This window comes from Apodemus sylvaticus, chromosome 23 (genome assembly GCF_947179515.1).
Source record: "Apodemus sylvaticus chromosome 23, mApoSyl1.1, whole genome shotgun sequence".
Lineage (NCBI taxonomy): Eukaryota > Metazoa > Chordata > Mammalia > Rodentia > Muridae > Apodemus > Apodemus sylvaticus.
Genome location: NC_067494.1, coordinates 54,641,572 through 54,655,038, shown reverse-complemented (window position 1 = coordinate 54,655,038; position 13,467 = coordinate 54,641,572). Strand labels below are relative to the sequence as shown.

The 13,467-nt window shown below is 36.8% G+C and overlaps 1 protein-coding gene across 1 annotated transcript; it reads right to left on the bottom strand.

The window, feature by feature from the left end:
• Positions 1-5,494: 5,494 nt before the first annotated feature.
• On the bottom strand, positions 5,495-6,439 carry LOC127674154 (vomeronasal type-1 receptor 2-like). The gene has a single exon (XM_052170001.1). It carries the CDS (start codon positions 6,392-6,394, stop codon positions 5,495-5,497), a length of 900 nt encoding a protein of 299 aa, XP_052025961.1. The 5' UTR covers positions 6,395-6,439.
• Positions 6,440-13,467: the final 7,028 nt, after the last annotated feature.

The window sequence follows — 13,467 nt, the reverse complement described above, 5'->3', positions numbered from 1 at the left end:
TTGTTACGATCTGTACCCCATTTTTAATAGGGTTATTTGTTTCCCTGGGGTCTAACTTCTTGAGTTTGTTGTATATATCGGATATTAGCCCTCTATCAGATGTGGGGTTGGTGAATATCCTTTCCCAATTTGATGGTTGCCGTTTTGTCCTTTTAACAGTGTCCTTTGCCTTACAGAAACTTTGTAATTTTATGAGGTCCCATTTGTCAATTCTTGATCTTAAAGCATAAGCTATTGGTGATCTGTTCAGGAACTTTTCCCCTGTGCCCATGTCCTCAAGGGTCTTCCCCAGTTTCTTTTCTATTAGTTTCAGTGTTAAAGTGCTTTATTCATAACTTTCTTAAAAGTTTTAATTATCTTTATAAGATGGATTTTAGGTCAGCATCATGCTTTCAAGGTGTATTGCTGTATTCATGACTCACTGTGGAGGAAGTGCTGGGTTCTCATGGTGTCAGAGTACATTGGCTTCTCTTGCGTATGTATGATCTTGTGCTTGCATCTTGCCAATTGGTTTTTCTGTAGTGTTGACTGGCTTGTGTGAGTCTGTTTAGAGCCTGCCTTCAATGTCCCTGGGTTGTTGTAGATCTCCTGGGTGATCTGTGGCCCTAGCTGCAGCTGATTTCCTGGTAAACTTGTAGACTGTTGCCCTGGCTTCAACAGATCTCTGGGAGCCTGGCAGATTGATACCCTGTGAGCAGTAGATATCCTGGGAGGTCTGTAGACTGTGGTGTTGAAAGAGAAGGGAAGACGAGCTGATTTGCTTTATTAGAGGCGCATACAAGAAGGGAATGACTTCCATGCATAGGGGAGGAGACATGCATACACTGGTCATCTGGGTGTCTCCTATCTGCTGCAACTATTTGGGTGGCTATCCTACCTATTGGCCTGGCTGCAGCAGATCTCCTGGGAACCTTGCTGAATGTGCAATGTTGGGGGGCAGGGAGATAGGCTGATTTGCCCCAAAGCAGGTACAGACCAGAAGAAAACTGCAATTCTTTTTTTTTTCTGATTTTTTTTGCTTTATTTTTTTTATTCGATATAATTTATTTACATTTCAAATGATTTCCCCTTTTCTAGCCCCCCCCACTCCCCAAAAGTCCCGTAAGCCCCCTTCTCTTCCCCTGTCCTCCCTCCCACCCCTTCCCAGTTCCCCGTTCTGGTTTTGCCGGATACTGTTTCACTGAGTCTTTCCAGAGCCAGGGGCCACTCCTCCTTTCTTCTTGTACCTCATTTGATGTGTGGATTATGTTTTGGGTATTCCAGTTTTCTAGGTTAATAACCACTTATTAGTGAGTGCATACCATGATTCACCTTTTGAGTCTGGGTTACCTCACTTAGTATGATGTTCTCTAGCTCCATCCATTTGCCTAAGAAGGAAACTGCAATTCTTATTTTACATTCTACCATAGAACATACCAAAAACATTATAAGTCACTTATAGTTAAAAAATCCTTATATAATATTCCTCAAAACAATGTGAACAAATGCATCATAGGTGAACATGATAGCAATTTCTATATTAGTTAGGCTTATAATACTGTGTTAAAGGCCATAACAAAAACTACTTGTGGATAAACCATTTATTTCAACCTAGATTTCCAGGTAGCTGTCTATCTCTAATGGAAGTTAAAGCAGGAAGTCAAGGTAAGAACTAAACAGAAGCTATTAGGGCAAAGATGTGTAGTGCGTGCTCCTAATGCCTTTTCAGTTTGACTTCTTGCATAGGTCAGGACAGCTTTCCCAGGGGGTAGCACTAAACACACTGTGTTGAGACAACTCTACATCAATCCTTAATCATGAAAATGCTCTATATATTTCCATACGTATCAAATGATAAAGTTATTTCCAAATGCCAGTTTCCTCTCCTCAGATGACAACTTGCAAAAAATGAAAGCAAATCCAAATAAACTCACCCAGTGTCATAAATGTATAGAGATTCAAAATTAACATCTAAAAATGAGATAAAAGATGCTGTGTTCTTTTTTTTTTATTCGATATAATTTATTTACATTTCAAATGATTTCCCCTTTTCTAGCCCCCCCCCACTCCCCGAAAGTCCCGTAAGCCCCCTTCTCTTCCCCTGTCCTCCCTCCCACCCCTTCCCACTTCCCCGTTCTGGTTTTGCCAAATACTGTTTCACTGAGTCTTTCCAGAACCAGGGACCACTCCTGCTTTCTTCTTGTATCTCATTTGATGTGTGGATTATGTTTTGGGTATTCCAGTTTTCTAGGTTAATAACCACTTATTAGTGAGTGCATACCATGATTCACCTTTTGAGTCTGGGTTACCTCACTTAGTATGATGTTCTCTAACTCCATCCATTTGCCTAAGAATTTCATGAATTCATTGTTTCTAATGGCTGAATAGTACTCCATTGTGTAGATATACCACATTTTTTGTATCCACTCTTCTGTTGAGGGATACCTGGGTTCTTTCCAGCATCTGGCAATTATAAATAGGGCTGCTATGAACATAGTAGAGCATGTATCCTTATTATATGGTGGGGAATCCTCTGGGTATATGCCCAGGAGTGGTATAGCAGGATCTTCTGGAAGTGAGGTGCCCAGTTTTCGGAGGAACCGCCAGACTGCTTTCCAGAGTGGTTGTACCAATTTGCAACCCCACCAGCAGTGGAGGAGTGTTCCTCTTTCTCCGCACCCTCTCCAACACCTGCTGTCTCCTGAATTTTTAATCTTAGCCATTCTGACTGGTGTAAGATGAAATCTTAGGGTTGTTTTGATTTGCATTTCCCTAATGACTAATGAAGTTGAGCATTTTTTAAGATGCTTCTCCGCCATCCGAAGTTCTTCAGGTGAGAATTCTTTGTTTAACTCTGTGCCCCATTTTTTAATAGGGTTGTTCTGTTTTCTGGAGTCTAACTTCTTGAGTTCTTTATATATATTGGATATTAGCCCTCTATCTGATGTAGGATTGGTGAAGATCTTTTCCCAATTTGTTGGTTGCCGATCTGTCCTCTTGATGGTGTCCTTTGCCTTACAGAAACTCTGTAACCTTATGAGGTCCCATTTGTCAATTCTTGCTCTTAGAGCATACGCTATTGGTGTTCTGGTCAGAAACTTTCTCCCTGTACCGATGTCCTCAAGGGTCTTCCCCAGTTTCTTTTCTATTAGCTTCAGAGTGTCTGGCTTTATGTGGAGGTCCTTGATCCATTTGGATTTGAGCTTAGTACAAGGAGACAAGGATGGATCAATTCGCATTCTTCTGCATGCTGACCTCCAGTTGAACCAGCACCATTTGTTGAAAAGGCTATCTTTTTTCCATTGGATGTTTTCAGCCTCTTTGTCGAGGATCAAGTGGCCATAGGTGTGTGGGTTCATTTCTGGATCTTCAATCCTGTTCCATTGATCCTCCTGCCTGTCACTGTACCAATACCATGCAGTTTTTAACACTATTGCTCTGTAGTATTGCTTGAGGTCAGGGATACTGATTCCCCCAGATTTTCTTTTGTTGCTGAGAATAGTTTTAGCTATCCTGGGTTTTTTGTTGTTCCAGATGAATTTGATAATTGCTCTTTCTAACTCTGTGAAGAATTGAGTTGGGATTTTGATGGGTATTAGATGCTGTGTTCTTATTTTAGGTTCTCTGCTATCAGAGTGAATATTTACAGCTGAATTCACTTTTGAATATTTCATATAGTAATGTGTTTCATGGATCAAGGTCATTCTCACTGGTAAGGTTAAGTATCAATGTTTAGTTTTATTTAGTATCAAGATTTAATTTTTATTTGCTTAATGGCTAAGAATGTGGCACAACATTTTTATGTTTCTGAGAGATTGTATTTTATTCTTTGAGGACTCTGTTTAATTGGATACCCTTAGGCATTAAATGTTTGCTCCCTCACATCAGCGTTTACCTCACTGCAGCCAGTCTCTTTTATTTGCACACTAATGCATATTTTCATTCTTCTGGTGAATCTGATTTATTCATTCCAAGAATATTAGGCCTTTTCTTTTCATCGTCAGTCATTTGTGAAACCTTCATCATCTCACATCCTTATGTCTTTTCTCCCTGCTCTATATCAATATGTGATAAAGTATTTTCATGTGATTCTTGTTCTATCTGTGCCAAACACCAAAGGAAAAAGCACTCACTTATCAGACATTTTGAAATACTCTATATAAACTGTACATACCATTACATCATCATTTTTCCCATGAGCTTCTTTTAATCCCAAAGGCCCATTGTACTATCCTGATTTCCTCTTTTGCTCTTCATTTTTCTTCCCTTGAATTCCGATTATTTTCCCATAGCACCAATTTATCTGAATGAGAGACTGAATGTTCATTTTTTTTCCAAAGAAATGTATTGACTATTGTGATGACAACCATTTAGGATACAGTGGAAACACCACAAAGTAGAAAGTAAACAGAAGTGAGCCATGGATATGAGACCATGCAGGTTAGGCTTCTTGTCCCCTAAGTCTTCTCAGATCTCAGCAATGCATCAGTAGAGTGCTGTCTCTTTGTAATGTTTTATCTCCTAAGGTCTCAAATATCTTGTGTTCATGGCCACCCTCTCGATCTGTTCTGCTAACTTCTAGCTATTGCTCATGTTGTCCCTGACACTGTTGGAAATCTGATTGAATGTTGTAAACTACAAGGATTTTTTTTCTGTTCTTTATGCAACCAGCTCAACCTGTTCTACCCATAATAAAGATAAGAAGATACTTGGTCTTCTACTTAGTAGAGTGTTATGTCATTGGGGTAGAAGATTTTATGAGAAAAGCTCTCCTGATTAACGTAAAAAAAGTAGTGCTGAATTGATTATACATAGAAGAGGGCCATAACATGTAAATGGTACACTGTACATCTCCAGTACAAGCCTTGGGTCGACACCCTTACTCTTGTTCAGTCATGTTTTTATTGAATCTGTATAAGAAATGTCATTTCTACTTTGACACATGGTATAGTGTAACTATGAAGAAGCTCAAGGCAGACAGGGACTCATACCTCTGGAGCAGCTGCAGGCAAGGTGATATGGAGTACAAGTGTAAGAGGTGTTTGGATTATTCATGTCCTAGAGTATATGCGAGCTGTACAGGCCTTTTTACTGTAAAAATTTACCAGCAATTAACTGGTAGTTGTGGTTATATAGTCTTGGGCCTATGTAATAATGCTTTGGTAGAACATATAGGAAATGTACAGAACATTCAGTATGCTAAGTTATCAGCCCAACTGATACCAAAGGTAGGGATGATGTGCTAAAACATATTGGGCATGTTCTCATCAATGAAGCCTGGACAAAAAGGATTGTGAAATATATCAAAGTGTCAAAATCCCCAAGTCACCACAATTTTGCTATTCTCGGGTGAATGTTTCACCAGCTGAAGTAACCTAAATAACTATTAAGATTTAACTTATAAAAGCATTTGCATTTATAATGTCTTCTACAAAGCATGGTTATGTTTTTTATTTCTTCTTAGAAACTGGACTCTTCAAAAGCCTTCAAAACATTGAAATTTTGTATACTTTCCCTAGAGAAAGCAGAGTTTGGAGAGAAGGGATGATTGAATCATAAGTATAAATGGGCTTGATGTAGGAAAACATAAAGTTATAATGGTTGTGAAATTCATCAGCCACCAATTTGAACTGTGGAATAGAGCACCGTAAGCATGTGAGATGGCAGAGAGTGTATAAAAAGTCAGAAAACAGGAAACTAGGACCAGGATGTTCTGGGTGGCTCTGGATTCAGGGGAGCCTCTATGGAAAGCATGAGTGCTGCGGATATATTGAACTCGCTGTTTGTGTCTGTACAGAATGATAATCATTGAGCTACTGGACCAGGTGATGAGACCAGAAAACAGAATTTCAGGAAACACAACAAAAGTTATATATGAGGAAACTGTGATTTTGTCATATCCTACAATAGTATAGAGTTTGAAATTTGTATCCTGTGTTACATTTTTTCCACTCAATGTTATGGATATGTACAAAGGAAAAATAACATTTATGAAGGTGTATAAGACCCAGCAGAGAAAAATGCATAAACTAATATCCTTTGGAGATGTGACTCTAAGATTCTTCCAACAAGAGTTTCTTGGGATGATGGTGATGGTCTGGAAGATACTCAAGAGGCAGATGGTGACAATGGACAGGCTCCTGAAAAATCTTAGAACATACATAAAAAATTGATAGCTCCAATCATTAAAGAAAAGTTTCAACCCAAAAGTTGCCATTGTGTTAGACATTCCTTTAGAGAGAATGATCAAGATGTTAACTATGATCAGATGAATAATAATCAAATCCATGGGCTTTGCTTTGTGTTTCTTACAATAAATAACCAAGTAGTAGGAAAGGAGAGAAATGTTTCCTAGAATTCCGATTGTACTCTGTAACAGGATTATTATTCCTATTCCCAAATTCCTGGCATCCATATTGTTACTGAGAAAAACTGACTTCAATATATGCCACCAAATACTTCTCAGTGCAAAATGATGATTAATTTTTGTATCTTAAATGGTTCTATGCACCTGTTTTCACAAACACATTGAATCACATTATCTGAAGATTGAAAACCCAAGGTGGTCAGCAGAACAAAATGCTGTCTGTATTACCTCCTACCATTATTGAAATACTCAACGAAGTCCATTGTGAACTGCTGAAGTCTTCAAATGCACATGTTGATGGAGTAAATTCCCATTATATATTTTATTAATGTCAGCATTAGGGATAGGGCAAAGTTATCCTTGTAGGAAAAATGACAAGTGAGCTCAAAATGAAAGAATGCTCAACTCTTCAAACCCATCCACATTGCAGAAGCCATCTCTCATCGTCTTCTTCAAGGAAGAAATCTACTGGAAAAGACACTCTTTTATTAATATTAACACTAAAGCTGAAAGTATTAGACCAGGAAAGAACATGTTTTCTATTCTTTTATGATTATGTTTATTAAGTAGTACTAACCATGAGATGGTAATGATAAATTAGCTGGTACATTAAGGGCTAACTCTTCAAATGTCACTTCCCCCATACACATGCAGAAATGCTGATACAGAATTAGGATGAGAAGAGTGGGTTGAGGACACATATTCTGCATAAAGAATTGTTCCTAACACAGTGGAGAGAAAACAAGTGAATAATTCTAACAGAAATTAGTTAGAAAAATGTAATGCTGAAGATAGAATATATAATGGAAGAAAGTACAATGTTCCAATCTAATCCATTATATGGTATCACCTAGCATCTGAATATCAGTAGAAAGGTAAAGCAAAAACCATATGAAAGAATAAATTTTGGTACACATGTCAATGAAACAAGAATCCTGGTTATGGATTTCACGTTGCTGCACACATGTCTCAAATTAATTTCTCAAATTAAAAGTTATTAGAAGGTTTAAGATGCTGTAGGCATGGGTCCCTCCATCTGTACTCCTTGGCAGGTGCTTTACACCCTGTGAGTTCTGATTGGTTGATAATCCTATTCTTCCTATGGAGTTGCAAACACCTTCAGTTCATTCAGTCCTTCCCCTAACTCCTCCATTTGGTACCCCATGATCAGTTCAATGGTTGGCTGTGAGAATACACCTCTGTACATGTCAGGCTCTGGCAGAGTCTCTCAGGAGGCAGCTATATCATGCTCCTGTCAGCAAGCACTTCTTGGCATCCACAATAGTGTCTGTAGTTGGTGACTGTTCATGGGATAGATCTCCAGGTGGGGCAGTCACTGCATAGCCTTTTCTTTAGACTCTGCTCCATACTTTTTCTCCATATTTGCTCCAGTGAGTATTTTGTTACCCCTTCTAAGGAGGACTGAAGCACCTACACTTTGGTCATCCTTCTTCTTGAGTTTCATGTGGTCTGTGACTTGTATTGTGGGTATTCTGAGCTTTCGGGATAATATCCTCTTATCAGTGACTGCATACCATGTGTGTTCTTTTGTGATTGGGTTACATCTCTCAGGATGATATCCTGTGAAGGCTCAATGCCCCAGTGTAGAGGAATGCATAGGTGGAGGCACACCCTCACAGAAGCAGGAGGAGGGGAGATGAAATAGGAGGTTTCTGGGGGGGGGAGAAATCTGGAAAGGGGTAACCTTTGAAATGTAAATATTAAAATATCAAATAAAAAAGTACATATCAAAATCAACTTCGAGTCCAGGACCAAGTCCCATCATCACCCATCAAGAGCCATCTTGTGTAGTCTGTTGCTGACTTTCCCACACTATTTTGAAGCAAATGGAAAAAAAATAGTAAAATTCCACCAGTAAATATTTGCCTGTATGTGTGTATCAAGGTACTTTCTGAACACCTTCAAAATACTAAGGGTAACTTAACCAACATTTCTCCAGTTTTCTTTATCATAACAGCATGGCAGTTGATTTTTTTTGTCTCTCTGCTTGCTCAAACCCATATTTACAGAAGGCAGTTGACTAACACATCTTCAAATTTCATTTTATTCATTTTGCACTTATAACTCCTCATCTTTACTTTTTCCTTTTCAAAACATGGGATAAAGAAATTGTGTTATGTTTGGGGCAAATGTGCAGCTTGGTTTTTATATGGCTTCCCTAACAATTGGAGGGGGATGTCTCTGACTCTGTTTCCTGCCATTGGCTTTCCTTCCCCTAACTGAACTGCATGGTTGGGCCTCAATAGGAGATGATCTACTTAGTGTATGTCCCAGGGCTGGGTAATACCAAAAACGGGGAGGGATCTATATGGGTGTGACTGGGAGGAGAGGAAGGAGTGTGGCTGCAATCAGAATCTAAAGTGAATAAATAAAATTAATTAAATAAAAAAGAAGGTGTAAGAGGTATATACTTTAATATCTTGAAAACCTAGCATTTAAGAAGTAGACTCCATATACAATGTTCAGAATTTTCATGCAATGAATGACTTGAAAGCAAAGAGATTAAAAGCTGTACTTTTGCAGTATAGCAATTGACTGATGTATATGCAGCTTCTTCATAGGTAGCCATATAAATTAAATGGGAAATATTTACAATACAACACTCAAACACACTGAAAATCACTTAGAAAATGTAAGAGATACTGCTCTGATATCAAATTATGCAACTACCAACATGGAATCAGGGTTCTATTCTTTCCAAGCTTAGAAGAGACAGGAACCTACTTCTAATTACTTCCACTCCTGCTAATAACTCAATAGCACTCAATTTTTGACATGTTCACTTAAATGAAAGAAATCCTATTGATGTCGTATTTTTAGTGATATGGTAAATGTATGTGTGTGTGTCTTGATCAATAATACAGGATAGTCTTGAATGTACAACAATCATCCTGCATCAATGCTGCAATTGTGCTGAGATTGCAAGATCAAGACAATGCTCAGTTCCTTGATTTACGTGTTCATAATGAGGTGACTATGAATTATGATCGGTAAAGATATAAAGAGTTAGTCAGATTCATGGATATACTTCTTTTAACATACAAATTACAAGGTTTTGGGGCCACTGTGAAGACTATGTATAACAGTTAAATTAATCTTGTTTTTAAGAATAATATATAAGGACCTGAACCCTCAATCAGAGTTGAGAAGACATGACACAAGGAAGAGAAAAAAACATCTAAGATTTCATCTTCTCCATTAGACTATAATGTACAATGGAGATAGTTAAACTGTTCAGTTCTTGCCTTAGAAGAATGAGGATTTGAGTTCAATAAGCATATTCTAATAAAAAGAAATCTAAATCTTCTGGAACTAGGCAAGGCTTCTCCTAGCAGTGGTAATAGGGCGTCAACCTAACACAGAACATTTTATCGTTTAATCTGTCCTGCCTACAAGACATGCTGAGGCAATGATGGCACAGAACTATACAAGGAGCCCACGCATGACTAGTCAAACTAGAGGTCCATACCATAAGTGGGAACCCATTTCTGATACTACATGGATGAACAGAAAAGGAGGTAGAATAATTGTAGGATTCAGAAGGGTAGAACACATGAGAAGCATACAGGCAACAGAATCAATTAAACTGCTCAAAGGGACAGAGAAGTGAAGTAAGGTACTTAGAAATAAAGACAAAGCAAACTGAAGAGCTGGCTGCATCAGAATATATAATGAATATAGTAGAGGTGAGGAAAATTTTCCTTTCTGTTTGAATCATAATATTAAAAAAGCCAGTATTTTAAAATAATAATTCCACTAACATACATTAATTTTTATGAAAATAATTAGAAAATGAGTGCATTTGAAATTGTGAGAATTTATTTTTATCATTTAATAAGGTCATAAACAGATTTACTGACTGTCAAAACTGTTCAGTGAAACATTAAAATCATTTTCTTCAAATTTCCCTTCTGTATTTAAGATTAAAACAGGAACAGCTAATGTAATTACTTTCTAATTCTGAAGAGCTTGTTAGTGTGCAAATATTAATAATCATACAGGTATACCAGTTGTTCTGTATTTAGTAACTAATATCATTTCTTTTACAAATATAAAAATGTGAGGTTATATAAAAATATATGGACTTTATGTTTAAAAAATTCTGGAAGTGTGAACCTACAATCATAATTTGAACACTAGGGATAGGGCAGACTTTGTTAGATTCCTGGAGCAGAATTACAAAAAATTGTAACATATTCTGAGAATTTCAGGTGAGTAAGAGGTTATGTCACAAAAAAAGAGAAACAAGATTAAAAAAAATGTCTGAGGAACTACAACTGAAATTCATTCCGACTCCACACTCTCACATAAGTCTATACTCACCTGAACATAAAAATCCCCTACACATAGAAAAAGAATACCCACAAACAGAAGGACTTCTGTTTTAAAGGTTTCTTTATTAAGGGCCAGGTCAAGTCAAACAATTAGTAATAAATCAAGAATTGTAAATGACATAAGTGAAAGTATATATGCAGTTATAATCTGTAAAATATGAAATCTTATAAACTGCATATTTAAAAGAATGCTATAATCATGGGCTATTTGTGTAACCTAACTTAAACTGTGTATAAGGCTCTATATTCTGAAAACTTCAGCCATGAAAAGTAGAAAACCCATTGAGAGATGCCTGTGAACTCAGAATATCACTAAACTAGGGGAAATGACAGAAAATACACTCATGCTAGATGAGAATTCTACCAGATTCACAATGACATTGTCATCTTGACTTTATCACAATATTCTCAAGTTAAAGGTGAAAAAACAGTCTTAGTAGCTACCTTACTGATTGTTTGGACAGATAAAGCTCCTGCCCAGTCAGAGATGTAGTACTGCTTCTGTAGAAATGCTTCTTCCCTGGCAAGTCCCAATCTTGGCTTCTTTGTAGGATTAGATGATTTTCCTACTTTCATTTCTAAGGTTTATTTGTAAACACACAGTCAATTTCTAAAATTTTAGATTGCCATACTGCAAAATTACTCTATATGTACAATGAATGTAAAACTGAATGAGGGAATAAACATAATTCTGAAATACCTTAAAAATCAGGTATTGCTAGATTTTCCATTTTTCAATAGGCAGCCTGAAAGGATTTTGTTATACTTTTGCTACATAATACATTAGTATAAAAGTTAGTATAGGTCAGAGATAATCACTTTTCCTTAGTAATTTGGTCTACAGCCTACAAGTCTTCCTTAGTATTAACTAAGTTCCAAGGGTTCTGTGTCTACCAAGAATCTATTTTTCAGAGTTAGGAATTTACCAGACCTTTCTTCCATGATTTTACTGCTTTTTGACAATGAAAAACAAAAATCTCACCTGAATTTTTTCAGTCTGTAGAACTTTCAACTCAGTGTGCAGCTCCTGGCATGATGGCCAGCACTATGGAAGAGGGGTCAGCTCAGTCCTTAGATAACATTTCAGAGATCTTTGACCTGCATTCCCTTCAGAACTGCAATTTTCATATCACCTACAGCTGTGATAATGGTACTACCTTTGGGAGCCAAAGACATTTCTCAAATTTTCATGTTGATTATTATCAAAGGCACTGATGAGTTTCTTACAAATGTATCCAAAGAGACAATGTGTTTGGAGAGGTTCTTTAATTTCACAATCCCTGATGGCTGACTAGAAGATAGAGTACCATGACTATCAAAGTCTCAGGTGACACAGTTCTGTAAGCAATTTTGGTTGCCACATTGCATGCAGTTAGTCTTCTTTGGGATCCCCTAAACAAAACCATGTGAAGTGCTAACTTTTGGATCTCAGTGCTTTTGGAACCGTTTTAGTGCATGAAGATGAATGCATCAGCTGTGAGTTCTGCAATATCTGCTGAAGTATTAATAAAAGGGAAAATGTGTCATCTTTGTTCTCACTAGAAATCATTGGTCTCAGTTGAACTTAATGCAAATTACTGGAAATAATGATATGAAAGTACAGTGAGAAAAAGGAATATTATAAACTCAACAATAGTTTTAAGTTCAGACAGAGTACAATCTGAGGATATTTTATACGTGTAAACATTTTGCAACAGGATATCAAATATACCCAATAAATTTCACACAACAAATTTCCCTTCTCTTTCTTAAACAACTAAATTGAAACCAGAATAATATAGTCATGTTTTACTACTTCATCACTTAGAATTTAATGAAAAAAATAAAAATAAAGGTTAAAATTGATCCATTGTCCAGTAAGTATCTTATTTAAATAGTTTTAAACTAACACATGAATGAAAGAGAGACAGTCTATATCAGACCACCATAATTTCCTACATACAAAAAGTCTTTGGTTTGCATCTCTCTGTGCTTCTGTAACTCTCTAGACTGAAGTAGGAACACAGAAACTAGTATAGTTATTACAAGAAAATATTCCTTCTCCGAATGTCTTCAGTAGAAAGTGATGCAGTAAAATTGAGGACAATAATTTGTGGTTTTCACATAGCACATTATTACCATGCTAGGCCCCCAGGATACTTGCTGTGGAATATGCTCAACGCCTTATCCATAACTAAGCCAAAGGCATATTAATTGTAGAGTTCATGAAGAAATCTTTGGACTTAGAGTTCCAAAAGTCTATAGCATCTTATTGGTGTGGTGAACCTAGGTCTATTCTTGTAGATAACACAACCACAGTAAGTCAAGGATGGTGAAGGGTATGAGGTTTTACAAAAACTCAAGATTTATTAATTCATATAAATTGTATGAATTTTCTTGTTTTCTTGTTTAAGGTTGCACAGTGACCTTCCACCAGCTTGGGCTGTCACTGAAGTCAGAAGGAAGAAACAAATTTCTTAGACTCAGTGCAGTAAAAAGAAGGTCTTACTGCTTACAAGTGATGGGAGTGTTACTGCTTGAGAAAACCAACAAAATAAAGATGATGATATAGGGATTAATGCAAAAAGCAAGATATCAGTACAGCAAGTCTGGAGAGATAAAGCATGACTAACATCTATGAAAATGTTTCTTTCACATTTTAAAATAGTTTTGGATACCATTTAGTGTTTCATCACTCATTTTAAATAAACATACAATTTTCTTTATAAAATAAAATGAAGCATAGCTATATTTTAATATATATTGATACTTAGTTAAACCTTTGAA

Excerpts from the sequence above, each read along its gene's own strand:
- LOC127674154 (XM_052170001.1), bottom strand. The coding sequence starts at position 6,394 with ATGGATGCCAGGAATTTGGGAATAGGAATAATAATCCTGTTACAGAGT.